The sequence below is a fragment of the Abrus precatorius genome, unplaced genomic scaffold (assembly GCF_003935025.1).
Source record: "Abrus precatorius isolate BTA unplaced genomic scaffold, Abrus_2018 Scaffold5, whole genome shotgun sequence".
Lineage (NCBI taxonomy): Eukaryota > Viridiplantae > Streptophyta > Magnoliopsida > Fabales > Fabaceae > Abrus > Abrus precatorius.
This window is the reverse complement of record NW_020874395.1, coordinates 11855611-11870905: the sequence shown is the minus strand read 5'-3', so window position 1 is coordinate 11870905 and position 15295 is coordinate 11855611. Positions and strand designations below refer to the sequence as shown.

At 31.6% G+C, this 15295-nt stretch overlaps 2 protein-coding genes across 4 annotated transcripts; one reads left to right on the top strand and one right to left on the bottom strand.

Annotated features, from left to right (window-relative positions):
- The first annotated feature begins 2919 nt into the window (after positions 1 to 2919).
- Positions 2920 to 6508, top strand: LOC113867166. Its single transcript, XM_027502261.1, has 2 exons — positions 2920 to 3619; positions 4151 to 6508. Exons 1-2 carry the CDS (start codon positions 3164 to 3166, stop codon positions 4424 to 4426), a joined length of 732 nt encoding a protein of 243 aa, XP_027358062.1. The 5' UTR covers positions 2920 to 3163; the 3' UTR covers positions 4427 to 6508.
- On the bottom strand, positions 4037 to 14498 carry LOC113867165 (ABC transporter B family member 28). 3 transcript variants are annotated; one of them, XM_027502258.1, is made up of 17 exons: positions 14052 to 14498; positions 12103 to 12290; positions 11887 to 11910; positions 11391 to 11492; positions 11010 to 11100; positions 10610 to 10710; positions 10449 to 10499; positions 10236 to 10364; positions 9929 to 9991; positions 9572 to 9851; positions 8990 to 9138; positions 8808 to 8897; positions 8580 to 8714; positions 8437 to 8493; positions 8272 to 8328; positions 7660 to 7911; positions 4037 to 4460 (listed from the first exon to the last, which is right to left on the bottom strand). In XM_027502258.1, exons 1-16 carry the CDS (start codon positions 14425 to 14427, stop codon positions 7675 to 7677), a joined length of 2130 nt encoding a protein of 709 aa, XP_027358059.1. In that variant the 5' UTR covers positions 14428 to 14498; the 3' UTR covers positions 4037 to 4460; positions 7660 to 7674. The 3 variants fall into 3 exon arrangements, with proteins under 3 accessions (XP_027358059.1, XP_027358061.1, XP_027358060.1); XM_027502259.1 differs by lacking the exon at positions 4037 to 4460 and adding an exon at positions 7358 to 7553; XM_027502260.1 differs by lacking the exons at positions 4037 to 4460; positions 11391 to 11492 and having other exon boundaries at positions 7335 to 7911.
- Positions 14499 to 15295: the final 797 nt, after the last annotated feature.

The following is a 15295-nucleotide window of genomic DNA, read 5'->3' as shown; positions in this document are numbered from 1 at the left end:
GCAATAACACAAGACCATTAATAATGTTGTTATGTTACCTTCGTTTCTAGAGAGACAGGGAAACACCTCAAAGTTAAATGTCTGCTTTGTCAAAAATGCACACATGATTCTGTCCCTTGACATCCACCACCACATCTTTTGGGGACGACACAGAGAAAAAGCTGTGACAAAATTAAATGGGTATATCCCTTAGTTTCTAATGCAAGTTTATTTATACAAGTGCCTCAAATATACTTGCACGTCTGCATATATGGTGAATTATTGTCCAATCCTTTTTCAGTTCACATCCTGTTGCAAAGATCAAATAAACTAAGCAATGGCCCCTACCACTCTATCCAATGATGTAAAATAAGATTTAAAAAAAAAAAACTTCGATATATTATGGCTTAGCTAAATAAGGTTGATCCAGTTGGTAAAAACTAGATTCGTATCTCATAAAAACATGAATTTAAATCTATTAATGTGGAGCTTTATTGATGAACGATTTGTAAGTGCTTTTGAATCTTGAAGCATGCTTTAACTTTTATAAACTTGAGGAATAAACTCACTTAAACTTTTTAAAATAATAATAATGACTTGATACATTATACGTGCATGCTATGCTATAATTACTTCTCATGTTCTCAAACATAATGATGAATTTAATGCCAAGACTTTGGAGTAGGGATGGCATAGCATTTGCTTTTCAAAAGGTACTTCTTCAGTTGTGACTATAACGATAGCAAGAGTTCTTTCTATCAACACAAAGACAAAGATAGTTACAAAATTATAGGATTTCTTTTTCTTTGCTCATAATGTCTAATATTATAAAGATAGTTGTTAAAGACAGCTTATGAAGATGGCATAATCTTAGTATAGTCATGCAAGGAGCTTTCATCAAATACAAATATTGGAGAATCCGATTGCAATTTTTAATAAGATAAATACCAATTTCTAACTTTAAAAGCATTCCCAACTGATTCTTCATACTCATTACTCACTTAGTCAGTGAAACAACAGAAGAATATGCCAGCAATAATGTACAGGTATAAAATCTAAAGAATGAGAGCTTTTGGCATACTGATACACATGGTTGGGCCACATTGAAGAAATTATCATAGTGCTACTCCAGGAAGCAGCATAGATATAACATGAAATACAAAAACGACAGAAATACGGTAATATTTTAAAAATCATAGGATATAATATGACTATGATACAACATATAAAATTAATCTAAAAACATTAGACAAGATCACAGGTATTGATGATGCCAAAGCCATGACAAACAAGTAGGAGCATTAAACAATTACAATCAGAGCTCTAAAAGCATACCTCTGAGCTGCTTTTGTATAGAAGATCTCACCAATCTCATTCTCTGCAGTTTTATTGATGTTTACACTTCAAAGTAGACATACTTTTGCATACTTGATGGGATGTGTATTGCTGGAAAACCAAATGATGCATGAGAACTCTTTTCTTGTATGCTAGCTAAAGGGTTGCAAATTGATTTTCATACTTGTACTATGGTCTACGTAAAGAACTACATGACACACTGAAGAAAGGCTTACTTATGATTTGTGAATGTGGAAGAGAATGGATTCCCCCTAATAAATGCACATATCATGTCTATGTAATATTTCTAGGTCAACAAAATGCCTTCATATGATAAAAGGCATAGGTGTTTTCAGTGGATGCTACCACAACAGAATTGCTTATACTTATCAATTATCAACATCTCTGCTAATAAAGGAGATGAATGGTGATGCATTTGAAGAGTTTTCTGTTTGAATCAAAACCCCTAATAGGCCAATAAATAATTTGATGTGTTCATATTTGATTCTTTACAAGTGGTGTCTCCTACATTATATAACATTGGGTGATAGAGTAATGACTCAATAAGCACCTTCTTTAGTAAATTGTGGATGTTGCACTTGGATGTAGTTGAATATCAGATTTTTGCTCAATTATCATATTTTGTGGAATTGAGTCTTAAGACATTTATCTTTTTCAGCCTTTTCATAAGTCTCCATTTCAAGGCTGTTTCAAGTTTCAAGGGAGTTTTAGATATTAAAGTGATTTTATTTCTCATTTTGGATTCTCTTTTATTTATTTACTTTTTTTCCCCTGCCTTTTTAATTTTGGTCAATGTTTTTCTTATCTTATTTTGTGTTTCATGTTATTATGACCCTCCCGCCCACTGCATACCCCATATTTAATCATGTAGTCAGCTAAATACAGGATTTACTTTTTACATCACTCTTTTTCTTCTATTTGCACATAAATTTTAAAAATTATTAATAATACACTTCTAGAAATTAAATTTTAAAAGTGATTTTATACTTTAGAAATTTATTTTTAAAATTTATTTTTTGAAAAGTATAAAACTATTTTCTAAACTAAATTTCAAAAGTGATTAAACACACTTTTATAAATTAAATTTTTTAAAGTGATAGTAAAAGAGATGATGGGAATGATAAAACAAGGTGGTAAAACAGTAATTTTCCTAAATATTTTTGTTTGTGCCCAATTGCTTTTAACGGTGTGTGCTCCAACCCAATTTTTTATGAGCCCAAAACAGAGAACCCAAAGGTTATGTAGACAAAAAAAATTTCTTTAAAGTGCTCGTCCTTTTTCTTCTTCCTCTGCATAAATGATTGATATGTTTATATAGTTTTTACTTATAAGTCTGGGGATTAAACTCGAAATGGAATCGACTGAAAAAAAAAAAAAAAAACGAAAATGTGGAGATTAACACATACGCACACATAAATTTAAATGGATAAAAATTATAATATTATAATCATATTTGGACCTTAACTTATTAGTAATTAAACTAAAATAATAAGAGAGTATCAACAAAATAAAGTCTTCAATAAAACAAGCCTTAATTATCTAAAACATGGCTATTTAATTCAATTGGGAAATATATTGAATTCTAAATGAATTAATTGAAAAAAAAAAAAAAAAAAGAGAGAGAGAGCATAGCAATCCAATTTGTCATAGCAGCTCTTTTCAATTTTGGAAAACAAATTATGTCCTCAGATGAAAAGATAAGATTCATACTGAGCCACAAACCAAACCAGCCTCGTGTTCTTTTGGGGGCTTCAGAGAGTGAGTTTATGGTTATGTTAATTTCACTGAGACTATCTCTTTGTTTTAGGAAGTAAATCACACACACTAGATGAGTTGCAAAATAAACTCCTTAAGCCCACCGATTCCATGCAAATTGTACACAAAGAAACCAAAGCTTAGAAGAAGAAACACCATCATCTTCTCTTCCTTTACCTCAAGTGAAGAACAGCAAAAAACCAATTCCATTAGCACAACCACTGAAACCACAGCAACTGAGGCTTACACTGTGAATTTCAAGACAGAAAAGGGTTGCCAACTTGGCATTTCAAGATATCCTGACTTTGAATATGACGCTGAAGGGGGAAAGGGAACTGGGTCTGGTACAAAGGTGTCAGAGAACCCAGCCAACAATGACCTTCTTGTTTCATTTGATCTTGAAACTTTGTATATTCCTCCATTAACAAGTTCTACAACCAAGTTTCTTGGATTGCCTTTGCCACCATTTTTGAAGATTGATATAGTTCCTCAAGCATTCCAAGGAACTATTAACCAAGAATCTGGCAAGGTAAAACCGCATAGCTTCTGGAGATTAATTTCAACTTCAAAGGATTAAGCATTATGTGTACAACTTCTAGTGAGCCTAATACTTTAGGTAGTTTTAGCTTTGTTATTATGATTTTCTTCTCCTTAAGAAGAAAGTTTGGCTAAACACAATTTGGAAAAAGTAACTTAATTTCAATGAACTTTTACTCTTAAAGAGAAGAGAAGCTTAACAAAGCTGGTCCAACATTGGCCAATTTTTAACTTGCCATAGGTATCTCTAACTTCAATAAGTATTTATAGGAAATGAAAATCAGAAAATAAATTAATTTTTTTATAAATTAAAATCAACTTATGTTACTGTATTTTTTAGAAGGTCTTTAATTTTAACTTCTTAGAAACCTAAAATGTATAAGTTAATTTTAACAGACAAGAGAAGTCATCTTCTCATAAGTGCTTTTTAAGAAGTTTACTCAAACTTACCATAATTCCATAAACACCCAATTGATGATATGATTGCATTGTTTTTTTTTTTTTTCTTTTTCTTTTTGCAAAGGTTGATCTTGAATTCAAGGCCAAGTTCTTGTTTTCTGCTGGTAGTCTCTATAAGGCTCCCCCATTACTGGTGAATACAGTGTTGACATCTGAAGAATCAGAGGGCACTACGAAGAGTGTAAGAGGCAAGAGATTGGATAAAGAGGGAAAATGCAGACTGGTTGGTGTGGCAACAGTTGATCCTATTGATGATTTCCTTATGAACTCCTTCCTTGGCCTTCCAACTGAGTGTCTTGCCAACCTAAATGCTGTAATCTCCATTTCTTCCTCATCTTAAGATCTCATCACAAAAGTTGAACATATTTTGATACCTATATACAGTCATAATATCCAAGTTGAAAATTCAATGTGAAATAGTACAAGATGATGCATTGTACAGAACAGTCAAAATTGAACTAGTCGCCCTTTCCAACCTTGTGGCCTGATAGCCATATACAAAACTTTAGGTAAAGCAATTCTAATGGACCGAAATAATAATGAGTAAAGTGTAATACAATATCCTTCAATTTTTGTTATCTCAAATGTGTTTTTAACACTATTTTTTAAGGACTGATTTCGTGTATAAGGAGATGAAAGATTTTCATACAAATATTAAGAATCTATACACTTATTGCTCTTGAAATGTTTTAGTATACTGATTTTATACATGGACATGGAATTTTACAAAGCTGGTTCATAACTATTGCATGAGAAATTTGAAGAATTTTCATATTTGAGGGAGCTGAATCTAACCAGCTTGAACCGACAACATTGGTTTTCAAAATTCAAAAACTGAAATTTGTGGTTTCTGTGGGAATAAATTATACGAGTACTCATGCAACATTTTGGTATTAAATTCAGAATTTGACTTGAGAATCTTCTATACTTTGACCATGATTTTATTACTACATTGTAACCGAGAAATCAATCTATTTTGCATAAGCCATTAGAGGTGTGATGTTTGACGATTTTTTTTTACTCTATTTAAACACACACGAGCACATGACTATTGAACGAAAAATTGAACATGATAATGGCTAGATAAAAATTTGTTTCATGATTCGTGCAGTACTAAAATAATATTTTATTAACCATCATTCTCCAACATGAAAAGAAAAAACTTTGTAGTTTATATGTTACTGACACATTATTCTCCAGTGATAGTTTCCATGTGTCAAAGCTAAATAAGAAAACATATATATACAAGAGGTATAAACAAGGGACTCAGGCTTTGTTAGTAAGAAGTTTGAAGGAGAAAGGGGAAGCATAAAATGAAGTAAAAACTGAATAATTTGTAAAGTCTCTACCTAAAGAATAAAGAGTTGAGAAAGCATATAACTTTCGGCAGCTTATGACCTCAAATTATGATAGTGGGGAGTTTTGAAGTAAATACTCCATTATCTTGTTTACTGCTTCATCAAATATTCTAAATCGAACTACATCCTACCTACTAAAAATCATATATAAAGTGAAGGACTCTTCTGTTAGATGAAAGATAATTAATTACATTAAAAAATCGAAGTAAAATTCAAAACAAGAAAGAAAAGACTTGGGTTGTGAAATAATATTATTTTTAGCCTGAAATCTGACGACCATTTACTTATCTAAATTTATACGAAAATGACTTTTTCTCATCTCTCATTGTGGTAACGGTTTTTTTCACTCTAATGACCTCTCTCTCTCTCAATCTTAAAATTTCATGTTCACTTTTATAAATGAGATAAAGTGAACTAGCTAATTTTGGCCTTTTTTTTCACATAGAATGAGAGAGTAATATTTAATGCAAATAAAGTTAGATGAATCCTCTTTGTGCAGGAACAAAATGTTTAGTTTTATTTTCACTTAAAGTGATTAAATTCGCTTAAGCCACCCTATCCTGACATTTTCGTTTGAGCAGAAGTCGGATGACTTAAGCAAAATTCGTTAAAATTATTTTCATTTAAATAAATTTAAATTACCTTAAGCGAAAATCTGGAATTCATATTCCTGCGCTAGATCCCACTTTATGGGTTTTTAGATGTGTCTTATGAAAAACATCTATTATAATGTTTCGACAAATAAATTGCAAAGATAACTCCAACCGGTTAACTTGATGAAATGTGTTGTTATTTGGATGAAAAAATGCAGATAGACATGAAAAGAATAAAAGATAACAAAGTCAAATATAAAACAACAAAGTACCCGCTGTTATGCATTAATTTATTGTTTCGTAGGTTTATGGTGCCGGAGGCCTCCCTTGAAAGGGAAGATTGATTTTGTGATAATGTTGTTTTTATTGGCATGATAATTTTTAACAGCAAACCATGCAAAATAATGGTACATTACAGTAGTTTGATGCATATAGAAAATCTTCGTGGACTCTTTCTACATGACAGAGTTTAAGGATGACTTCAATGGGTGAATGCAAGTCAATTACACTGTAGTTATAAATCTTTTAAGCTATTTTAGTGAACATCTTTTGCTACTTTAATGAACAAATTTTACCACTTATTCTTCAAATTTTAGTTCATCTAGTTGCAAACTTACTATTGTTGAGAAAGTTGTTGGCCCTTTTACATTAAAATCCTGTGGCTTTGCTTGCTGTAGGTGCCAATAGGTGGTTTGACTCTATATATTTGTGCCCAACTAAATATCATCATATTTTTATAATAATAATAATAATAATTTTAATTTAATAAAATTTATACATTTTACTATAATATTTTTCTAAATACTTAATTTTTTATATTATACAATTATTATTTTTCCTTCCACTTTAAGTTAAAAAGATTCAAACAAATAAAAAAACTTAATTTTTATATTAAATTTCTATTTCTATTTTTTCTTGTAAAATAATGCCTCCAAACCAAATATAAATGTTAAACAACTTAGATTTATTTAAAAACTAGAAACAATTATGTTCTGTTTGGTTTATCTTAATATAAACCACTAGTGTCCGCTGTATCAAGTTCATGTTAGCATTCTCATATGATAAGGGTTACAGAAAAAAAAAATTATTCATTTTTTATATTGACTTCTATTACGAACTTGTCTAGAAATTTACACAAACTTAATTTACTTTGTTTGAACCTTTGTTTGAAAAACTAGCGCAATTTAATATGGATTTATGCATGTGATATACGAATAAATAAGTTTTTTTTTTAATGTTTTCTCAATGTTTTAAAGTGGAGTATTTTGAAATGAAAATCAAAACTCGGTAAAATGGGAGTAATCTGAAATTCATTTGATGCAATTAGATGAGACCTTGTATTCCAAAATGCCATGTGAGTGGTACAGCCAATCATCCATTAATTACACCATTTCCCACCCTTTTCTAATGAAACACTTCTCATCCATTAATCCTTACTAAGTCACTGAGATTGAAGCCAAACACTTCTCATCCAAAGTGTCATCAGGAAACATTTGCTTTGAGGCAAATATTTTCTCTGCTGGTGCCAAAGATAATGTGTTTAGTTTGAAAACTTGACTAGCCAGTAAACTGTCCAGCTCTACGTATCATGCATTGCTATTTGGTATAATAGAAAATATCACCTTCACAATATGAACTTATTCAAATGCAAGCCTTTGAGTACCAACCAGCGATGCATATTGGCCCTTCTTAGCCAATAGCTCAAAATGGGTGCCCAGTTCTGCAATCCTCCCCTCAGAACAGACTGCAATTTGATAGGCATTTTGGACTGTGCTTAATCGATGAGCTATTACTAATGTTGTCCTTCCCTTCATCAAATGGTTGAGAGCACCCTGGACCAGGCGCTCACTGACTGCATCCAGGGCACTGGTAGCCTACAAGCAGCCAAGAATATTTAAATCACGACAGGCATAGATAGGGTCATATCAAGGTTTTAAACTGCAGTTGCAGTTGTGTTGCTGATGCATTGAAGTTGTTGTCGTGTTATCTGAGTCAATGTAGTCTGCAATCATGTCTCAATGCACTTAAATGTTGCAACTGTATCTTACGATGTGGTCTGTGATTTGAAACAATGGATCGAGTAGATATCTGAAGCTTAAAGAGCAACAGTAAAGGTTCTAATGGCAGCATGATGCTGTGTGCCTTGGCTTTCCAGTGAATCCAACCTCATGTTATGATGAAATGAAGCATGGAGAGAGTATATAGAAATGCATAGAATTAAACAAAAATATCACCTCATCAAGTATAAGGATGGGAGCATTCTTTAGGAGAGCTCGGGCAATAGCAATTCTCTGTAATTTAGAAACATTAGAGTCAAGATTCAAGAACATCTGAACATTTCCATGCATAAAAAAGAACAACATGCAAGTGAAGGGTTGAATATGTAAACTATACTGTACCTGTCTCTGTCCTCCACTCAGTAGGCCACCACGCTCACCAACAAGTGTATCATACCCCTTTCAAGAAAAAATGCTTAATAAGAACACAATTTTATATATTATACCTATATATAAGCATCTGCTTAGCTAGAAGACAAACCAACCTGTGGAAGTGAAATTATAAAGTCGTGAGCATTTGCAGCTTTCGCTGCCTTAATCACATCTTCTCTTGAAACATTTTCATCTGGAAGTCCATATGCAATATTTTCTCCAACAGACACAGAAAACAGAACAGGCTCCTGTAGTATCTCAGTATTATTTGCAAAATAATGAAGCAACATGTTTAATATCAAACATAAGATTCTTTTCTTATACATATTTAGTTTTCATACTTGATTTACAATAGAGAAAACCCGGGCCCATTCACTTTTGTCAAATGTTCGGACATCCTCTCCTGCAACTGTTATACACCCTCTTGTTGGCTGCAGAAATAAAAATATTTTATGTATGTATTTTCAACACAAAAATCAATCAGATTCATCTTCGCTTGTAAGATAAGAAACAGAAATCAAACCTCATAAAAACGAGACAATAACTGTACTACCGTACTTTTTCCAGCACCACTAGGACCCACCAACGCAGTTACAGTTCCACATTTTAGTCTTAAATTTAAGCCGCGTAAGATTTCCACATCTGGCCTTAAAGGATAAGAGAAATACACATCTGCAGTGTAACATAAACAGTCATTGACAGAGAAGGAAGGAGTATACATTACAAAATAAATTGGATTATCATACTAATGTAATATTATTATAGAGCTAGTTCACACTGCTAAAAGTGAAGTTTGTTTGCTTATGCAAGAGAGAGAGAGAGAGATTAAATAAGAAACTTAGCTTCATATATCAGATTAGAGATAAATAATAAAAACTAAAAATGGATGATTATGTCTTCCTCAAGCAGAAAAAAAACAGCAGTATACAGACAACCTCCCACAAGAAAATTCATACATTTTGTTACTGAAGTCATCTCATAATTAAAAAAAGAACAGGTAAGCTCCCATTACAGGAGCATTAGCAAACAGAGCAGTTCATACAGATAAGTCATATATTAAAACAGCACATCATAAGGAATACAAATAAAATTGCAAAAAAGATACCTTCAAGACAAACATCTCCAGACCAAGCTAAGCTAAATAAATTGCTTGATGTTTTTAGTGCTGACATGTAATGCAAATAATTTCTTTGGTTATTCTCCACAGAAGTATTAGAGAAAAACAGTTTATAGTTGTCATCGTCCACAGTTTTTTGTTTCAGTTCTCTTTCTAAGCCATAGGCAAGGGCATCATCAACTTGAGCTCCAGACAAAACGGAGTTGATCCTCTCAACAGCAGCAAAAGTTCCCCGAAGATCACCAAAAGTATTAACCAGTCCTTGAACCTAAAAGACATGATATCAGACAGTAAAGAGAACAAAAAAATAAAGTGAAACAAAACTCAAGAACTAAATTAGCTTACGGCGAATGTTAAAGTGAAAGTATATCCAATAAAAGATGCCATAGTTCCAACGGAGAGGTCACCCTGAGAGCAAAAACAGAGAGCAACTCAGAAATATTCAAGAATGATTTCAGTGGTAGAAATTCCTGATAAGAGAATGATGTATATGATCATAAGGATAACATATCATATAAAAGAATGAAGTTAAGTAGCAATGGCAATCATGACTGATAATATCTGTCGCAGAAGGAAAGCAGAGAAAAGACCAAGATTAGATTTGTCATTATAGAGAGAAATGAGAAAAGTTTCATAGGCTAGAATTGTTTACCGCCTTAACTTTGCTCCCTCCAAGACAATATAGTGCTATTAAAGAAATATAAACAGCAACTCTAGTCAAGGATTCATTTACAGATTTGAAAGTCCCAAGCTTTATCCCACTTGATTGGAAAGATAGAACCTGCATGGAACAAATAATTAACATGAAATATCTAGAGGCTGTCATACCTTTGTGAAATTAGCTATTGGTCCTTGATAATCTTACCTGATTAGCAAATGTAAACATTTGACGTTTTTCCCCACCAAACGATCTTACCTGTAAGTAAGCATGTATTATCACTGTTTAAGTTGTGAATTACAAATCCTAGCCTTTATAATGCACAAGACAAATGTTCATCATAAAAATATGGACCACAGGGAACTCACTGTTCGAATAGCAGCAAATGTTTCTGTCACACAATCAGATATAGATGCTTGGGCCATCCCATGGGCTTTAAAAACAGGCAAAGTTGATCTCTTGTAGACAGCTTCAGAGAACCAAAAAGAATCAGTGTGAGGGAAGGAAACATGAAATGGCAAATAACATGACTAATTTTTATTTACAAATTATGGTGTATTTATAATTCAAGCTACATACAACTGTCAGCTTGAATAAAAAACCTATTTGTGAAATTATGAAACCTCTTACCCCAACTTTTAAGAAAGGATGAGTAAAAAGATGGGTAAATTATATTTCTGCTTTTTACTATACCACAACAATGTTAAAAGGGCAAAACCAAAAAGAACAGTCATTGAACTGTTATCATCGGATACAAGGGATATTTACCAATTGAAATGGAAACTGCGAGCATCAGAATACCCAGAATTGGTGCCAGTTGAGGGGATAAAGTAAAAAGTATGAATATTGTTCCAATGACCTACAAGAACAAAGAAAACAGGAGAAGCACTGACAAGGATGAACTTGAGAAGCAAAATGCAAACTGAAATATGCATGAGTACAACATAAGTGACAAAAAAGAATTGAAGTTCTCTTTTGAAAGGCATGAAAGCATTTCTTCCACACTCAAACAACAGATTGGTGGTAAAAATGCCACTCCTCAAGAAATGAAGGAAAGTCAACCCAACAAAGTGAAAAAGGAATGAGTTATACATATGCTTAAATATAGGAAATATAAAGCTCACTTCTCATTGGTGTAGAATTGCTTGCCTCGGATAATGCCCTGAATCCACGATCCCTTGAAACATTCTCGCTAACAATATTTTTAAGAGAATCCAAATCAGATGTTAACAAACCAGTGAGTTCACCAACCTATAAAAGGCAAACCCAAGAAAGTGAATTGTTTTTGCACCTACTTTGTTAATTTACTATCATTAAGCTAAAAAAAGGAAGCAGTATTATATAACTTAAAAAAATAAAAATTTAATATTTTTTCAAAAAATATATTAGTACAAATAAAATCAAGTCACAAATAGATCAAGTTGCTGCAACAGATGGGAAGACAAAGAAAGAAGAGAAGACAGAAGAAGGACTGAAAGGAGGGAATGAAGACAGTGACAGAAGAATACTATGCACAACAATCGGGTTAAAGTGACAGAACAATAGTTATGTGCACATGGTCCCAGCACTCAACTCCAATATCTCAATAGATCACACACGTGGAAAAGTAAAAGCAAATATAATGAAAGGAATTCCGTATACATACCTTGTATTTGTCAAAAAATTCAATCTGCATAGATAAAAAGAAAAATGTATGATTAAACAACCAAAGGAAAATAACTTCTATCCAATAATTCAAACAACCATAGACATTCTAAGTTTCTAACAAATATCAATCCTCCAAGCATTATCAAAAAGAAATAACCAAAAACAGGAAAAGAAAATAAAAATGATCAGGACTGTCAGAAAGATTCAACTTTACCTTCTGAATCAATATTCTTCCAAAGATCTGAGCTCTTAGTGTTGACATGACTTTCTCCCACACTATGTTCATGTTTATAACAAAAATAACAGTTAAAAGTGGCTCCAGGGCATACAGAACTCCAATTTTACTGAGCAACCTCCATAACGGCTCAGGTCTAGCACCAATAAGAACTTCAAAAAACCGCCCTAAAAGAAAAATAACACATAAGAATGCATATACACCATAATCAACATCGAAATCATACATGAACAGTTAGTAAAAAGGAATCAAAGGATAAAAGATAGCACCCTAAATGGATAGTATCAACTACTGCAATAGCAATACCAACTTGCACAACAACCCAAAATATTTTCCATGAGGGAAAAAATTTCATCATCCCAATTTATGAAACACCAAGAAAGAATGAGAGTTTATTCAAGCCCTTCAAGAACAAATTTTCACATAACCATTTCTTATGGGCATGTAACTGAAGCAATTAGATAACAAAACATTGAATAAACAGAAAAGTTCTTAGTTAACCACTCCTTCATTGGCATGTTACATAGAAAAACAATGACTTTTCACCAATAATAACAAATCTAAACATTTCTTTTTTACTAAATAATTAATTTAGTCCCCCAAAGAGATCTAAGATGTGCTTGGATATATAGTTTAATTAAACACTAATCAAAAAGTTTTTATTAGAAAAGATCTTATTCATAAACTTGACAGTGAAGCTTATTAGACTAAACTATGAAGAGCTTATTTGACGAGCTTTAATACTTTTTGAATAGGTTAAAAAATGATTATAAAAAATCACTACATCTAGTCTTGTATACAAGATGTTTTTTAACTACTTCACAAGAATTAAGAAATAAAATTAAACTCAAACAATATTAAATTTATCAACAATTTTAATAATTTTTTCAAAATTACCTTAAAGATTAGGACTCGTTGTCTTACTCTTTTTTCACTTAATTAATTGTTTTGTCTCCACTAAGGATATTTTAAAAAAATTAAACCAAACGCTAAGACACCAGTTAAAAAAATTAAAAATAGAAGATTTTGTTAGAAAATGTATTTAATAAACCTTTCTCCGTAATTTTCAACATAGTTCATCGTGTTTTTCATTTTCAAATTTTTAACTAGTGCCCTTAGCAAGACCAAAAACTTAATGCAAGAAATAACTTGAAAGAAGTCTTATAGAAAGGACCATGAGTCCATGACAATCTCCTCAGAAGGTCTTGCTCTTCTCGTCTCATGTTAAATGTCACTTAATATCAAAGCACATATTTTAAGAAAATGATTGATTTGATTAACCAGTATGCTAAAATAAATTAATCTCATTAAAATACTCTAATTAAAATTATTGAAGTTATGACAGTAATTCATTAATAAAAATTTAAGAGTTATTTTAGTAGTTAGAATATGTTTGAGAAGGCATTTCAACTAGTTAAAAGCTTATTTAGTTCATTAAAAAATTTATTTAACAAAAATAACTTTGTTTGGTAAGGTAACTGAAATAGGCGGTTACTAACGTTTTTTATGTTATTTTTAATACTACTCTTGCTACTTTTCAGCTCCTAGCTAAAAGTAAATATTTTTTTAAAAATTTTTGCCTCTATTACTTTTTAATAATTACTCCTTTGATACCTATAATTTTTAAAATCTTATTAATTTTACCTTTTACATTCAACTTTTCCAAACAACCTTTGTCTAAATCTTATTAAAATATAACAAAATCATTAAATTTATAATAAAATTTAATTCTAAACTACGAATATATATATATATATATATATATATACTATTTTCATCTTTTAATATTACTGTTATGTATCTACCAAATTTAACAATTAATTCATTTCTCCTATTTTAACAAAAAATTTATCTTTAGAAACAATTATCGCAGAATAAAAAAAAAAAATGTTTGAACTTGAGGGAATTACGAGGAAGAGATGAGTTACCAGAAAAAATGGGCATGGATAGGGTGCAGGTGGTGCAGGCGAAGAGCGTCGCAACCGAAACAGCGAGGCGCAGTTTGTGCTTCATGAGAAGTGTGCAGAGGAGGTTCCACGTAATCACGTTCCGTGGCTTCGTCTCCTCCGGAGCCAACCCGAGGAGCTTCGGATCCGGGTCGCATAAATTAGGGTCAGTTGCGGGTCCGGTTACGTAGGCGCGTGGCGGAGAGAAGCAGCGCGCGTGGAGATGGGGGATGAGAAGGGTTGAGAGTGAAAGAGAGAGTGGTGGTTTCATAGTTCTGATACAAAGAGAAGAAGAATAAGAACGAGTAGGAGGAAGAGGAAGAGGGAGATGACAGTGACACAGTGTTGCAGAGGCCATTGAAGCTGCGCAACACCACCAGTGAAGAAACGTGGTGAAGTGGAAAACAAGGAGAACGAAAAGGGGGGATTTTTTTATTGGACATGATCACATCGTTAATTTATCAATTTTTATTTTTAATAGTTTTTTATTTGTAAAAAAAAGTATTGAAAAGGCAAAAAGTCTTAAATCTTGTTTTATTTTTCTATTTATTAATTTTTTCAGTTATTTCTGTATTTTTTAGCTGTTTTTTCTTTATTTTGCTAATATTTACTTGTAAGTATGTTTAAAACATTTATGAGAAACTTATAAATCTTACAAAATATTTTTAATTTATTTTAATAATTTTTGACATTATTTATTAAAATAAATTGTTGATAAAATTCATTATTAAATTTATAACATAATTATTACTTAAAAGAAATATTTAAATAAGTTACCTATCTAAACTTACCTCATAGGTTATTTATGCATGTTTAGTTATAGAGCTTGAATTTAGTAAAAAACAAATAATTAAAAAAATATAAGTTGATAAATTATTTTTAGTTATAAAAATAAGAGAAGTAAATGGCCTCTTATGATTACCTTTTCTCATTTTAGATAAATAAGTAAAAATTCAAAATTATGAATTGCTCGTGGAACGAGTCGAAATAGATTTATTTTTATTCTTAATTATCCCAAAATTGGATACAGATCCAGTGCAGTTAACGCGAGAATTGCACGTGCAGTTTCATTTTTGCTTAAGCAAAAATACAAAAAACGACAAAATTTTTTATATAAAATTGGCTTAAGCGAATTTTTTTTTACTTAAGCGAATTTTACAGATTCGCTTAAATGAATTATGTTTAGCTTAAGGGAATTTTGAGTTTTTTTTTTTCTCAATCTTCTT

Coding starts and splice junctions, on each gene's coding strand:
- LOC113867166 (XM_027502261.1), top strand. CDS start 3,164: ATGAGTTGCAAAATAAACTCCTTAAGCCCACCGATTCCATGCAAATTG. Junction 3,620..4,150: donor TTAACCAAGAATCTGGCAAG/GTAAAACCGCAT, acceptor CTTTTTGCAAAG/GTTGATCTTGAATTCAAGGC.
- LOC113867165 (XM_027502258.1), bottom strand. CDS start 14,427: ATGGCCTCTGCAACACTGTGTCACTGTCATCTCCCTCTTCCTCTTCCT. Junction 10,711..11,009: donor CGCAGTTTCCATTTCAATTG/GTAAATATCCCT, acceptor GGTTCTCTGAAG/CTGTCTACAAGAGATCAACT. Junction 7,912..8,271: donor CCATCCTTATACTTGATGAG/GTGATATTTTTG, acceptor GGCTGCTTGTAG/GCTACCAGTGCCCTGGATGC.